Raw genomic sequence first — 17,401 nt, 5'->3', positions numbered from 1 at the left:
AATAAATAATAACCACAATGAGTAATAGCTGACTGGATTATTATAGAAACTACTAAACGGTATCAAAATATAATGTAAAAAGACTTATGTGAGTTATTTAATTAACTTAACGACTTATTACAAGGAAAATTAAATATTATAAATGTGGTTTCTTCGATTCCTAAATTGAAACATTTACAATCTTAAAATTGGTCACAAGCTGCCAGTATTTTAATTTCAGGATTGTCCTTCTTAGGGTTTTTCTGATAGTATTTTAACATAATATACATTTTATCCTTAACTTGCCCCCCATAACAGACCACACTGGTTAAGTTATCTAATGGAAAGTAGTTACTACTTACACGTTTGGTAAACAATGGAAAATTCGACGAAAAATATCTGCAAATTGTTTGTTCGATTTGGGACGGGTTACTGCCTGGTTGGTGCAGTATAAATAAATAGAAATGCCAACAAAATGAAATAACATCTATTTATGTAAATAGGCTACAAAATAGCACTGTTACATCATGTTAGTAGTTTACAATTAACTAGATGAGGTTATAATTTATGATAAATTTAGGTAAAGTCAGTTAAATCTTCGTGTCAATTTTTTGTGATGCTCGTTAATTTTTAGACCAAGGTCTATATATAGACCTTTTTACAATACCAATCACCCTATATTATAGGGTATAATATAAGGCGATTGGTATTGTAAAAAAATAAAACTAAGAGTATACAAAAAAAGTTGAGAAAGTTGCTTGTAATCATGATTACAATCACGTGTTAAAATATCGTTCACTAATTATCAGTCAACCTATACATATGATGAGAAGCAAGGTATTTAAGGGAAAAATCACTAGGGAAGTTGTGATTTAAAACACGTGAGAATTAGGAGTAGACACAAGTATTATTACCTACCAGTTTTGATTCGTTTGATAGCAGATTATGTACACCATATTACACGAGAATTAATTTAATTTCTTGTTATACTGTGACGTAGATACGATCGAATAAAGTGTGTGATGAATAATCGTGTGTTGTGTTGTGCATGGATAATATGTTTATGTCCTTGGCCTTATGTATTTACAATTAAATCTTGTCTTAGCAATATTTTATATTGATCTGTCGTTGGTTGATTGTTACTGTTTGAAATTAAAAACAGTTTTATTAAATATTTTTTACTTTCTTTAAGATATGGCTTTCCCAATTTCCTACTGTTATGTTATCCTGTTGGTTAATTTAAATTAAATAAATTAAACTAGGAATTTCCATAAAACGATTGCGTTCCAAAACGAAACGATAAAAGTGATGGCAGTTGGAAATTTATTATCGAGTTTCTAGAATAATATATCGAATACAACAAGTTCCGAATAACTGGTATGTTGTTTCGGAGAAATGTGACGTAGAATTTACCGCAATTGTTGCCAACATTCTGTAACGGTCGAATAATGTAAAATACGCTAGATCCGAATCAAAAACAAACTAACTAAGGTAGCTACATCGATAACGGATAAATAAATACTAGTTAATATTCATCATCACCGTTTTTGGCAGGTCCGTGACGTCACAGCGTTATATTTTTATACAGATGCGCAAGCGTCGGTGTGGATGCCAAGGTTGCTCTTGTATTTACGTTTCTTTATGTGCAAAGAATACATATTATGATTCTAGTTACTTTTATCACTGACCACGTTTCAGTCTCGCTATTTTGTTTTACGTAAATCGCGGAAAAGCATCAAGGTTATTTTGTACAGATATACATACAAGTATATACATATCTGAATATCTATTTATATGATCCAAAGATAATATTAGAAGGTGATCGTTTCAGTGTATGCTATGAATGTATGTCGTAGTACTATTCAAATATCTTTTGGTGAAATCAATGAGTCAACTGTCGCTTTCGCTTGTACCTATTAGCTGATGACGTTGCTACTAACACTGACCATTACATCATCGAGAAATGTGGATTCCCCACGCGTTCTTTTAGTATCGTTTGACGATAAAAATGTTCTGATTACTAATACCTTGTTTATTTGATTCGTTGATAATATAGGGCTGCATGAGTTTTATAAGCAATGATATTCTTATTCTAATAAACTAGTAATTAATATTATGTTGCTTCTTGATCTCTAGCAGTTTTTAATCACGATATTAAAGTAATTAGTTTGTGAAATGGAAGATGATTATGATGGTGCGTCTCTGTCACTAAAATACAAACAATAATAAAGAATAGTAATTAATAGGAGGTCGGAAGCGACACAACAATACATAATTCGCGTTGAATACTTTGAGTAACAATTAGTATATACTTTATTAAAACAATTAAACGAATCAGGCATACCGACTGCATTGAAAATTTAAATTGGAATGTCTTTCTTTCATAATGTAGAAAAGAAAGGATATAAAAATATTTGTATTCGAATACCTCAATTTTAATACAAACCATACCTATATTCAAATCATAGTTCGATGTGCAATAGACGTGGAATTCCTAAAAGTTTACTATACTAATAAACATATTATAATAGAATATTTGCGATTCCGTACAATACCTCATATTCCAGAATCAATGCATAATTACCTACCTTTAGAAGTTTAGTGTTTCTTTATCCAGAACTAATACAAAAGACGTTGTTTGCATTCTAAGTGACTTTGCCCCATTACTATTGTTTTATTACGTTGTTGAATCATACTGACGAACGCAGCCAAGTTTAAATACGTATATGAACGAATGTAGATGTCACTTACGAAAATACTAATTTGACGAAATCTTGTTATTAGATAAAGGTACTAATGATGAAAGCGACTATGTTAATTGAAGTTCTATTAGTTAGTAATGAGTTATTTATCTAGTAGCACCTAATACATAATGTGTTCAAAAATATTACGTTTAATGCTATTTTCTATAATTCTCTTTCTGTTTCCTAAGTGGATTTTGGATTGTAACCTAATTGTATAAGGCTTCATTAATTTTGTATGCTAACACACTTGCAGCAAATTTTCACTGGCTGTGGTGGGCGGTGAGGGCTTGACACACATTGGGCACAAATCCAGAATACGTGCTAGTACTGAGAATTTCTAATTACTTTACCTATTGTTACATCTATCTTGCTCTAACTTACCTGTGTAGCTCCATCCAAGTATTCTATCAAAACGTATGGATTTTGAATAAAAGAAACAATTTTATTTTATTACATTTTGTATGATATGATATACTTACTATTCTTATTTCATAGGAAGAGTGTCGCATATCCACATGCATCTTGTTAAAGGAACTTTCAGAAATAATATTGTTTGAAGCAGCTACCAGATTGATATCACCCTTTTATTGCGACGCAGAAAAGCGTTAGTGTCGTAATACTTCCCAGGCTATCGAATTCAAACGATTTGTTTGTTATTCAATACCTCAGCGCAATCTTTGCATAGATGCCAGATCTGTAAATATTATGTGTATAACAAGTCTAAACAAATCTAGCCTTGTTTGAAACAATCGAAACTATTTTCAACCGAGAATCGATTCCACAATTAGGTATTCGAATCGGTAAGATAATACAAGGAAAAACTTTATAACGAATTGTTGGAAACTGATTATATTTAATTATATTGACCTTGCTATAGATTACAGGTAGATAGATAACTCAATGGATAAAATAGAAGCTTCCTAACATTTTTTCATCATATTTGAAGTTTTTTTTTTAGTTCTTATTTTGTTGCGGTTAAAGTTTGTAATCGTTACACATTTTGTTTGATCACAGGGCTTTGTTGGTTCAGTATTATGCTATAAGCTGTAAATACAGCTAACAATAGAAGTGAGGAGTAGCTTTATAAACATAGCCTGATTAAAGTTAGACATTGAGCAATAAATGTTTAGTTTCTTCTGTCAGGTACAAAGTTTAGGAACACATTCTTACATGAATAAACATTTACTAACATTATCGTTGTTTACTCCTAAAATAGGAATTCCCCAAAGGTCGTGAGATTAGTATACGGAACAGCGATGCCCGCTACTATAAATGTATTTGTATCTAGGTTATCTTGGTACCTAGATAGGAATCTGGCTGTCAATCAACCCACTTACTCGGCCCAGTAGAACCTAGTACTGCACAGACTTGCAAGGAAAACACTGCGCATTTGCACACACTAAACAACCGGTACTTTCGTAATTAAATAAGTAACTAAGCATTTGAAATATAATAAACAATTTCTATACTGAATATTTCAAGGTAATCTTACGAAATTGGTAACATAATATTGCCGAAACGTTTCGATTGTATTAATTTTGTCTCAATGGCAGTTAGTTGTTGGCTACAGTTAATATATTTGACGGACAGATACGATATTAATGTAGGAAGTGGTATATTTTATCGTGTGCTCTCAATATCCTTAAGTCCTTATTGACGGTGGAACAATCTTGACCTGTTTGATAAAGTAATGATAAAGATATTTTTAGCTCCACTCGGATCGTCCATTGTGCTGTGTGCAATACTGTGAATGCATAGATGAGTATTTTATGAGGGCTATACTATACCGGTTTATTGGTTGTATGGTCACATAAGTCAGTGAGGATATGGTTCACAACAATAGCACGAATTGTGCAAGGAGTTTGGTACTAGATTCACTTGCTTCAATTTAACTTAAAACAGATGAATCAATAATGAATAGGCAGTCTTAATATTATGTAACGTTATTATATACTTATTTGTTCGTTTTCCTAAAAGGAAAAGAATGGAATGTAGATTAGATAATTTTCCAAAAACTGGTAGAAATAATAGTAATAACAAAATTTCGTAGTACGTATTTTGGCGATATGATAACAGCTATGTCAATTAATTGTTCAAAGAGTGAGCATTAAATATTTACTTGTATGTTACGTATGTTGTATTGTGATAAGGCTAAGTGATGAGTCCACTCATGGATAGTAAATACTAAGATAAGGCGGAAAATATATTTATGTGTCTAAGGTACGTTTACCTTGAAGAACAAAGGTGTTAGAGCCCATAATAATAATTTTGGAAAAAGTACCAATGTCTGTTAATTTTCAAAAGGATAGACAGATGTGTCCTTTTAGCACTGCTAGTTACGGAATATATAGTGAAAAATCCTTTTAATGTGATTAATGTGCCTAAATAAACAGTACCAATCGTAGCATAGCCTTTAATTTAAAAATGAATGTGTACACATACATATTACATATTTTATAAGCACATGAAAACAAATGAAAGCAAATATTATACTTCTAAGTAGCTAAGTAGCACAAAATACCAACTCATAATTAGTGCTACAGTATTAAATTGGTCTAAATTAATTTTAATGTGCGGCGCACTTCCCAATAACAATAAAAGGAATACCCATTAGATAACATTGGGGGTTTTTATTATCAGTACTTAGCACACAAGTGGGCACAACGTACTTGTTCAATAAAACATATTTATGTAGTTATTATCATCATATCTTATTTCTCCAAGGATTAGAAGTGCATACAATGGTAATGTAATACCCACTTTTCACCAACTATATTATCTGTTCTATACATAATACGAGGCGAGCCTACCTGCCCAGCTTACCCATCAAGCACAATTCCAGACTTTGAACTGTTACTAAAAAAATCTAAAATCTAAACCGGCAACAACTCTTTGTTTGATTCGAAAATCAACCAGAGACTCATTCTTAGCAATCGTGTTTGCCACTCCAGCAATGACGCAGTCAAAATGCTACTTAAAAAATTCTTTAACAAGGTTCAATTTTCTTTGCAGACGACTCACAGAACGAGTGAACGAGCTGGTTCATACGGAGAACGTCTACGTGGACAGGTTGAGACACGTGGTAGAAGACTACATGCCCAACATGAGAAGATCAGACATATCCCCCTACTTCCGAGCGCTGGAGGCAGATATTTTCGGCAATATCGAGAAGATCTTCAGGTTTCATTCTGAAGAGTTCCTCCCTGCTTTAAGAGACTGTGAAAATGATCTTAGGAAGCTGGGACAGTGTTTTAGGCATTACGTAAGTTTTTCTCCTTACATTTTTATAATTTAATAATTTTAGACTCAATGTAACTATAACCAACTGAAATAGTTCTATCTTTGTAACTTTAATTTGTGTTAAAGACAAGTTTTTGTTTTGACAAAGTCAAATAAACAGCTGACGTACGAGTGGCTAATAATTACAATGATCACATCCGTACGTGTCGAAACGTATTTTTAACTCAAATGACAATGAGCCGTCAATGTTCACCCCAACAATTATCTCTCCTAACCAGAGTAAATAGTAAGCGTAATGACCGATTATGTGCAAATCGGTATAAAAACATTGGTGTCACGGTCTACCGCTGCGCGTGATTCCATGCCATGCACCGCACTAACAAGACCATCTTCTTTCTCACTTCTTATTTATAGAACAGACTAGAACAAGGAAACTTCCAAATAAACACGGGTCACATTTAAATCGACCAGCACTGTCTACGTGCTGAACAATTCTTCACAGTACCTACCCGCCTTGCCGCCACATTAGCCCCTAACCTTAAGTTTTACTTAGTACAATTGTTATTGGAGAAAGTATCAGAATTTCTCTTAGATTAGCGAGCTCGTATTATCGGAAATCAAAAATAATGGCCGCGGTTAATGTACGTGACGTTTGATTGATTAAAACCGAATTCAATATAAACAATACGGGGCAAGATTTACGTTACAATCACGTTATTTTGTTTGCAGGAAAAGAGATTCAATATGTACGTAATGTACTCTAGGAATAATAAGAGAGCGACGAGACTGGTATTCGAACACAAACAGTTTTTCCAGGTAAGTTTATTTCATGATATTTTTTGCGACATTCAATTACGACAAAAGGTGAAAGCCCTCTTGACAGCCGACCATTTTAGTTTTCTAAGGTCGTTTAATGACTATAGCTATTGTTTTGATGACGAACATTACAAGCTTGTCATTGAAATAAAGAGTTATCAAAAATTCAGGGTATTTTCAGCTGTACATCCGCTACACATTACGGGCAATCCCTGTTCGTGAAAAAACCACAGCCCCGTATCTGTTAACTCCCACACAGCAACTGTATTTATAGAAATAGATAATAATTAAGTAATAACATTTAATTTTATATCTTTATGTGGTCAATCATGGTTTAACTGACTACATAAGTAAGTGGTATGAATTACCGTAAGAAATAAATCGATAGAAACATTATCGGTTGGCCGCATGCACGTCTCGGTGTGTCCGATGGTCGATGGTCGACGAGCGTTATTTCCTCATTTCTGTAAAGTGTACGGCGTGCTGGATGGCTGGATGCTTGTAGCAGCCGCTAACTGTTGCTGCTACCGTTATACTTGCACATTCATAGGCATTACTCGACGGCCACTGCTTCAAAAATAATATCCCGTTACGTATAAACAGTCGTTAATTATACAAATGATTTTAATTCTCTCGCATTATGTGCCCGAATGTACTGGAACTTCTCTACTCAAGTAATGTTTCAAGTTACAATTTTCGTAATGTTATTTCTTTCTTTGACTAAAAAAGCTAAATGTTGCGACATAAACGACTAAGTTGAGTGAAAGTTTTTATTTTATTAATATAATTGTCGCGCGCCATTTCCCTCCTGCGAAGCTTCTCAGTCTAGTTGTTCGGATAAAACTCTGCCCCAGTTATCCCACACCTCGATCGCGATCACATATCATTCGACCCAAATTACGCATGAAAGCCGGTGAAAGGCTATTCAATTATATGTATTAACTAAATGTAATTCCACCGCAAACGTTTATAGGCTGTATATCCAAACAGGCTGATGATTAATATGTGATATTTACGTTTCAGGGAATACAATTAGAATTAGGAGATCGATTAGATCTGTCAAGTTACCTACTTGAGCCTGTGCAAAGGTTACCCAGGTACAAGTTGTTCTTGGCTGATTTAGTAAAAACTTATTCAAATTATGAGAACGAGAGGAGTGAAACTGAGTCGAGGATATCGAAGCTGAGTGTGGACAGCGATGAGACTGGCGGCAGCAACGGAGAGTCTTCTGACAACGATGAGACTCCTCTGGAAAGTCTGAAGCTCGCGAAGACCACTGTTGAATGTGTTTTAACAGCAGTCGACGAGATAATGGCATTGGAGAATATCACGGACTGTCCGGTGAGTGATTTTATTTTTGTATTTGATCCTAGTATTGTATATATCTTGGATAACCTTAATACTTTTCTTATAAATAAAAATTTTTAGTTTGCATATACTATAAATTCTGAGAAAAATCCCATAAAAATGTAGTACTCTGGATTTTTCCGATAGATATAGTCGATGAAATAGTCTGTAACACAAGTTCCGAATAAATTATACTTATTGCATGGTTTGCACCTACATAAATACTGTGTGGGAGTAGATAGCAATATCAACAGGCAGGTCAAGCCCTTAGATTTGAAGCTTTAGATTACAAGTCGTACCAAACCAAACACTATCTTTAATAAATTAAATGTAGATACAAAGATACACACAAATAATATCTGCAATATAATGCCAGTTAGTCATTTGGAATAAACGTTGTTTGCCTGAGGCGCTCGACAGTGTTCATTATCTCTGGGCTTATCATATCTCCGATAGGTGTGTTTCATGATAAAGAGAATTATTAGTGTGACATTTTTTTCCAAATACTTACCTAAACATATGATTGAAGTTTTTAAGCACCTATACATATATCTAGTGTGCTCATAAATGCTTTCACTTTCCGATAATACCATTAACCAGGTAAATAAATAAGGGCATTATGCTGTTAATTTATAATGGCGGCGGCATAATTAATTGCACGTTATTGTTAGCAGATACCCTCGATACGTAGCGATACATATTACACAAATTGCTGTAGCTAAACAGAAATAGTTGGACTAAACAAAACATTTTTATTTGCACACCGTTTTGATTTGGAACTATAAATTCGTGGAAGGTTACATGTGGGCAGGTTTCATACGAAATCTATTTGTGTCGGGGATGGTTTTAATTTAATTCGCGACGCTATTGATCGGTGTCTGTTTCAGCTATATTTGAACCTGCTGCACCAGGGCCGCCTGCTCCGACAGAACGAGTTCTACGTGATGGACACTGCGCGCCGCCGCCGGCAACTAATGAGGATATTCCTCTTCGACAAGCTCGTACTCATCACTCTAGTCTATAGAAAGGTCAGTGTTTGCAACCTATAGTAGGTACTATACTAACATACATACAGACAAATATACGCCACAGACAGAAAGTGTGTTGCTTTTTTGCATACTTTTAAATGTCTGCGCATATTTTTTCACTTATTAGAGAGTATTGACGTAACTTAATCCTAATCGGAAGTAATTATATCAGTAATTACACAGCTTAGTCATACACATAATACAACACACGCGTCACACTGTCAATTAAACTTAATTAGATGACTATATTAATAAAGCTATAATAATAATCGCATACCAAAATTGACTTTAAACGCATTATACAATTGCCAATGATAAATTAGACCGAAAGATTATGTAAATGTGGCAACATTAAAATTGTTCTAAAAGGAATCAATTAATGTTTTACGAAAAGTCGGTTAAGTAATTAAGCAGCTAATTAATTAAGTAATGTCGCTCGGCAACCCCTGTTTTGACTAGAAAAGACGTCTAACATAATTGATTGACAAGCGTGCTTGAACAAAACTTTGTGGGTTCCTATAATATTTTAAAGAATGATATTATAATGAATGATCCGTGATCGAATGGTACGTATCTTTTTTAATGATGGTCGTGGTACGAAATAGGTTAGTTTTAAAGCTTGAAGTAAGTGTGACTACCGAGAAGATGTTCGATTCTCATATCAAGTAACGCTTACTGAGTTATCTGACTCTAGAAATCTACTTAGGTATATCAAAAGGATTAATAACCAAAGTGGCGAAAACCGAGTTTTTCAATTAGTTAATGCTTTTAGTTACAAAACGCGTGATAAAAACACGTAAGTTAAAATTATCGCAAAACAAATTGACGACAGTTAACCAGAATCGGTTTTGATAGTTATTTTAGATAACAATGTAAATATTTTGATACGCGGCGTACGTTAAAGTTTAAGATACCATAGTATTGAAATCTTCCGGATAGCGACCGTGAAGTGACGTTAACTTTATCAATAAGTAAATAGACTAGGGTGGTATATAAAGCTAATTAATCACATCCATAGTCCTTGACCATGAACCTTCTTTACATAAGAGAAGAGATCCTCTACATGAGAGCCTCTACATAAGAGGTTTGCTACAATCTCCACGCTTGGTGGTGGTATCACAGTTTAAAAGGTTTAGGTCTACGGTGCAGCTGCTGCCCGACCTCTGAGAAATATATCATCTTAATCGGTAGTAACAAAACCCCGGAAAGAGTAGAAGTGTTGACAGACATTGTGTTGTACTAAACCGTCACTACATAAGCGATACTAGGGCAGTACATAAGGCTAATTAATACACCAAAGCAATAGCTTCGCAAGCTGTTGTGCAATGTGAATTACACTTTTTACAATTTGATTTCAGCTTGAAACAATCGCCAGCCACGCCTTTATCTTGCAAACAAAAACTTTGTTTCAAAACAACAGTTTCAAAATAAAATAGATAATGCTTGTTCTTTTCTCCTATCAACGGAAAAGTTTTAGAATGTTCCCAATTGAATTTATTACGTTATTATACGTATTTACGCGGATCGCGTATGTATTTTTAAGTTTTCAAATGTTTTTCTTTGTATTCGGTAAATTTAGGATTTGTAGCTAGGAAAAGAAGTTATTGGAACTGTAGACAGTAGTCAATTTACTATTCGATAAACAAACAAAAAAGAACAAAAAGTGTTGCCCTGTATATACAGGGCAATTAGTTTACGAAAATATAATAAAATGAGTACGTGAACATATCCCAAATCTGTATACAAAAACATCTTAGTACATAGGTTATCTAGACATTACGGCCTAATCATACTTGACCCATATTTTTAGTACTTAGACAATATTTGCTACCGCCAATGCCAATACCGCAAAATAGTATATTTTAGTTAGAACATAGATATGGAGATAGACATAGATTTAGTCATAAATGCTGAAGTAAGTGAGTGATTAATTAAATAAATATTGATGTTACATTCCCTCAGACAATGACAATGAACTTGTGTCCTCTTTACACATAATTACGCAAAACTTATGTAAAGAATAAACGAGTAAAGACAATAAACGAGAAAAGGAGCTTTAGCTTAGATTATTTGGTATTTCGATCCTTAAATCGCCATGGAACAATTAATTAGTAACGTTGTGTTTCCTAATACATAGGTAACTGACGAAAATTGTGTCGCAGAAACCAATTGATATCTATGTCCATTAAAGACTTAGTAATACGTACTAATAAGCTTTATATTGTTATTTTCCTGTACTTAATAATCTACGTTTTCGGATTACGGATGTACCGAGTTGCGGATAAATTTTATAGATCAAATAAAACATTGTTTGAATGAATCATTATTTAGTGAGTCACGGTTTATCAATGAAACAATAAAATTATTATAATTACACCAGTCTGTGCCCACTGTCGACTGATATGATAAGGTAGCTATTTCATGACAAAATTAATGTTAATTATGTATCGGTTTCAACTTTTTATTGCTTTTCAAGTACATTATTTGGTTTCTGGCTCGATTTTAGGGCAAATACAGCAGTTCCGATTATGTATTAGGTAATTTGTTTGTTTAATATTATAAGGAAATGACTCAGTCGAAAATATATTTTATTATCACTGACGTTAAAGGGATTAACCTTTGGAATAGATAGTAAGTAGCTGACGCAACAATATCTTTGGCAGTGGCGCTAGAGTAGTATTAAAGAAGTTCTTTCAAGTTTCAATTTGCGTCGCCATTGTTGTTAGCCATAATGGCGAATGGAGATAACAACATTGTGAATCAAAACTCATGTTTAGATATTAACCAATTTCTATAGGTACCAAGTTCTGATAACACTCAATTTTCACTAGTTTTTGGTAATATTTCGTGAATAAATTCCAGAATTCGGTAGAATAAAATTACTCAACTCTAAGGTTGAAAGCGCTTCATTCAATACTTCAACTTACTCCGAGATGCCTTTGAAGCCGTTTAGAAATCAGTCAAGGGGTGACGTTTGAAAGAAAGATGACTCGCCAAGTATTGACTTGAACGCGGCGAATTTCGAGTCGGAAACTAAAGAGGTTTACATTCACAATTACTCGTCTCAGCGTTAAAGAATTACACGCCGTATTATTTTTTATTTGCACTTTTAATTTGATATCATTCGTCGGCACTTGCATCATAATGAGATATTGTGCGTCGGACGTTACGAAGTGTTTATTGCAGTGACGCGACGCACTGGCGTCGTTGTCGGCGGAATTATCTGTATTCCATCATTCATACACGATGCGTGTAACAGCCTCATAGCTCTGATACTACTTTGTATCATTGTCCAGTGTCTTCAAGTTGACAAAGCATTGAGTCTGTACTCAGAATAACTTTGAATAATAATCTAAACAATTTAACTGTGTAGGTAGGTATACAATAAAAAAACTACGGTGACTGCAAGACCATGACACTCGGTACAAAACCGGTCATTGTCACGGACTTGTCGCTTCTTACACAAAAATGTACATTAGGAGCAGAGACCACAAAAGCAAATTATGTAGATATTTTTGTAATAAAGTTTGTACACAATAGCATTGTAGTGGCCAGAGTTAAATGACCTTGCCAATGCTACGGAACGACTAATTTACCACGCATCGTCGATTTCAGCTGTTTGATGGTACAGGAAATACGTAACTAGGAGACTGTCCCCATTGTACAAATATCACCATAAATGTAATACTACAACTTGCTACATTTTAGGCAACAACCACTCAAGCTAATGTGACCTTTTATTCAATAATTCAATGACTTCGAGCAACATATTAGGCACGCAAAAATAAACTTGACATTAAAATAATCGTTCCAAATTCGAATAAAATAAGATTGAAATCAACTGATTTAATGCAGACCCAAAGACATGAACTCCATTTTCGTTGATCGACCTCTTGTGGATACCTACATTTAAACCTAATTTGGTTTTTATGATAGTAATTAATTGTTATAGTCATTTTCTGCTTAGAAATACAAATCCAATAAGGAAATATTACGCAGACTATTACTATAAATTAATATCATGTGAATAATTGCTTTATTTTAAATTTACAGCAACCGAGGGTTGAGTACTTCATATACAAGGATGACATACCGGTAGATGACCTGGGGATTACTGCGAAGGAGCATGATCAGCACAAGTTCACGATCTGGTACAAGAAGAGGAACCTCAAGTCTTATAAGTTGGAGACCAGCGATCCGGCGATACGGAACGCCTGGGTCGAGGGCATCACGTCACTCCTGTGGGAACAGGCTATGCAGAAGAAAGGTAACTAATATCATAAATTACCTACTTTATCAGTCACTCTAAAGAGGTTACTTAAGGTTTTCCATAACCCTCACCATTGGCAGACAAATTAGGGATAAAATGAATATCCAATCTTAATAAAGATCAGGGTTTTTGACAGATATTCTATATCAAAATTAATGTCAATTTATCTCAATCTAAAGAATTTGGATTCTTAGTTGGATCACAGAAAAATGAAACGGCTACTGAATTATTACTAGTATACATAGAAAAGGAACAAGTACCCAAGCAGCAAACAGTTACTTATTTTATAGATATTCGATTCACATAAGCAAACAGCGTCAGACGACGTTGCACACATAATGTAAGATTCTTGTTTCGCACGGAAATCATAACCTCGACACAACATGAATGAAATAACTGGTTGTGTTTGTATTTGTATGAGCAAGACCAGTTACCATAACTTGTACTCGTTGTACCGATTAAATCAAATGGTTAAACGATTCCAAGAGAAAAAGAAAACTCCTCTCGAGAAACAAGTTTCAAATATGAAACGAGAATCGAGAAACGCCACAGGAAATACATAACATATTAATTAGATTGAAATAACTTGCATAAGTCGGTACATAGTACACACCATGTACTAATAAAACTAGGTCTGATGTTATCTCTATCAACACTTACAGTAATATAGCTAAAATATTATTTTACCCATCCAGATAACATGGCATTGTTTTGAGGCAATTTATCAGCTTTGGTTAAAATGTAGATGTTGTTCAACGATTAGCGATACGCGACCATCAATATCAGACCGTGTTGATAAGGGCACAGCGCTGAAACAATGCACTGACTAATGATGCAATTTTAAGCACCCTCTATTGTCTGACATGAGCAATAACATTGAAATTATATTTATTGTTTCATTTCACTACGCTACCGTTGTTTGTCTACAAAATTCACGTACTCGGTTTATTTTCTTAGTTTTAGGTATCGTGTTGTCTTTGCGACTACTCATAAATATCGCACCACTATCCATACTTCACTATTGTACATTATTGAAGTTGGTCGCAAACACAAAACACGTCCAATGGTAAACAATGCAAAGATGAGTGTAACGTTATGCAACGCAGCGGGGTGTGACAAACCGAGTCCTAAGTCGATACAATATTATATCAACTTTCTAACATTGCGTATGACCATGTAATGTGTGTGCACGCAATGAATGCATCTATATGTTGAGGGTAATCTTAACAACCAATGGTAATAAACCAAACATCAAAATAATGACGGGGAAGCTGATTTTATTAGTTCAGTAACCTCCATCTCCAATCTCCATCTGCCAAGATTTCTATATACTTTCGTGATTGAATACCAATAGACTGTATTTGTATTGAACATCAACCGTATCATGTCTTCATGGCCAACGTACTTAAAGTTACATTAAGATAACTAACACTGACGCTAACTTCGAGAGCATTTCTCACAAAGAAATTCGTTGAGTCCATGTGGCACGCACGCCGAACCAAACTAATTCCCGCATAGTTAATGCGAACAAACTTTTTAATTGATCGTCATCTGCTCCCCGTATTATACGTGACGGAAGGAGCGGGTTCTTTATCACAGGCTGACGCACGCGGGGTCGACGACACACTTTTTTATTGGACACTCGTTGGCAAGTTGCATGTGCACAGCATTGCGTCTCGTCTGTGGGAACGCCAGGAACTCGACGTTTTTCTTTAACGCTGCCGTTGTTTTGTATATGCAAACGAATAGGCAACGATCGTTCTGTTTACTGGTTTGCGTAAAACAAAATTAAGTACCAGTCCTACAAAACGTTTCACACGTTCTTAAGATCTATATCTTTGTATTCTTTATTCGTCTTTGAAGAAGATTCGTATTATCTAACTTGAACAACCTTTCCTTACGGATAATTAGATAGGAGTATCATCACAAGGGAATGCTGCGACGAAAGTAGGTCCTATCGTTTTGAACTCTCGCTGTTACAATGCCACATTTCTCGCTGAGATTACGGCGATAAGCGTAAACTGGTGCTTAAATCTTTCTGGTAACGCGTTTCTTTGTTACTCAGAGCTATTTAGCGACAATTGCTATTTCCTCAAATGCACAATGGTCTTTTGTCTATTGCAACATACCATGGAGTTACAGTAGCCAACTTGATGTACATGCGTGGATGGGGATCATGCGTGTAGTGTGACCGAGACAGTGGTGTTTTATTGTCGATTCGTCGTGGTTCAATTTGCGTCATTATGTGAACATTATCTAAACTATCGTCGGAGGTGACGGGCGTTCGATTGAGTTCTATTATTGTTGAACAGTCGAGTTTATTGTATGATAGCGTAGTTTGAGCCACCGCTGCCGGCCGATGTCCAATACTATTGAATTTTGGTTTAACAACAATATCGCTCGTTCTCACAGTTTCATCTGATACTAAGTAGTTGGATGTTGTACCAGTATTGTATATGTTACAGTCATAGTGATTAAATAGCAATTATTCATAATGACTGGTCATTATAAAAAAGCGCCAAATTCACTAGACAATGTAATAAATTAATCACTTTATCTGGACATTATTAATAATAGGGAGTCCAAATTAGTCAAAGTAATAATGCATGTGTAACTTAAAGTTCACAAGACCCTTACTTGTAAGAATAACTTGTAAGAATAAAAATTTATCTTTAAGATCAAAGACTAATTTGTTTTGGCATAAATTTGATTCGTATAACGTTAGTAGACCTAATGACTTATGTAGGAAATGGTGGTGGTGAACTAGTAGTGCCCTATACATAATTCCGATCAAACTTATTTGCTATAGTTTCTGTAACAATTAAATAATAATGTCGGTTAAAAAAATTGTATGCTGTGCAACAGAACTCAGTGACAGAACCGAATTGCTACAAAAGCGACTCCACGTAGTCTTGTTTGTCCTACCCCTAGAGTGTAATTTAAAATCGCGTAGGCGCGTAGGAGCGAGGCGGCCCGCGGGCTGAGGAGCAGGAGGCTTCTAGCGAGCCACCGTGGCTGAGCCTGGCCGGCGAAGCCGGCCAACAAGCCGAAGCCGCGGTGGTGAGCGAAAGCCGTCTGCGACGATTAGTATGCGTGGGGCCGCCGGAAGCCCGCAGCGCCGGAGCCATGACAGTGTGGCGACACATTGACAAGTAACAAGTGACAGATGACAGAAATCGCCTGCGCATCTTCGCGTCTTCCTCCCGTCAACGCAGACGCCAGCCACTACGCACCTACCCTCGCAGCATCTATTCCCCGACTCACCGTGGGACCCTGCACCGCTCACCCGACTCACTGGGCATTCAGCGGCACAGTTCCGACTCACTGGAACTAGGGACATTCTTCACTGGCTCTGGCACCGCTCATCTCAAGCATCGACAGCCGTCTCAACAGGATCGACCTCCGGTCTTGGGGGGGAGTGATGTGGCGACACATTGACAAGTAACAAGTGACAGATGACAGAAATCGCACATAGACTATCGACGAGCAAACCAACGGATGACGTCACAAATATCCTGCATCGCACATATGAAGTTTACATGCGAATTAACACAGATAGAAAATCTCAACGAACAACAGCTGGGCAGAAAGCCCGCCAGGCTGATCACCTCGCCTGGTCGGAGGATCCTCCTTTTCTTAGGGAACTTTACTCTCTGTTCCCTAAAACAGAAACCCTGCCTGCTGCATGCTTCATCTATGCTTGCATGCTGCTCGTTTTATTACATTATCCAAGTCTTCGAAGATGGTATATAAAATTGCTAGTTAATGTGATTAATTTTGTGACATTTATCACTTTATCTAAATTGAGTAGATGTTATATATAATTGCTAGACAGTATTTATAATATCAAGATTTATTACTTTGGCTGTAACATATACACCAATGGGTCCTGCGATTGTTCCTAAACACTTGTACAAGGCTCAATAGATTTAGGCAAAACATTATTAATGCGTAGGTTGACTTGTCTACTTTTTGTG

At 35.5% G+C, this 17,401-nt stretch overlaps 1 protein-coding gene across 2 annotated transcripts in view; it reads left to right on the top strand.

The window, feature by feature from the left end:
- The window catches only part of LOC118273141 (uncharacterized), a 28,552-nt gene that overhangs the window by 6,172 nt on the left and 4,979 nt on the right, over window positions 1-17,401 (top strand). For both annotated transcript variants that reach the window (XM_035589947.2, XM_035589946.2), the window contains exons 2-6: window positions 5,736-5,985; window positions 6,693-6,779; window positions 7,803-8,120; window positions 9,014-9,154; window positions 13,208-13,421. In XM_035589947.2, the coding sequence (XP_035445840.2) occupies window positions 5,736-5,985; window positions 6,693-6,779; window positions 7,803-8,120; window positions 9,014-9,154; window positions 13,208-13,421 (1,010 nt within the window). The remainder of the gene's footprint in view (window positions 1-5,735; window positions 5,986-6,692; window positions 6,780-7,802; window positions 8,121-9,013; window positions 9,155-13,207; window positions 13,422-17,401) is intronic.

This window comes from Spodoptera frugiperda, chromosome 1 (assembly GCF_023101765.2).
Source record: "Spodoptera frugiperda isolate SF20-4 chromosome 1, AGI-APGP_CSIRO_Sfru_2.0, whole genome shotgun sequence".
Lineage (NCBI taxonomy): Eukaryota > Metazoa > Arthropoda > Insecta > Lepidoptera > Noctuidae > Spodoptera > Spodoptera frugiperda.
This window is presented reverse-complemented; position numbering and strand designations above follow the sequence as displayed.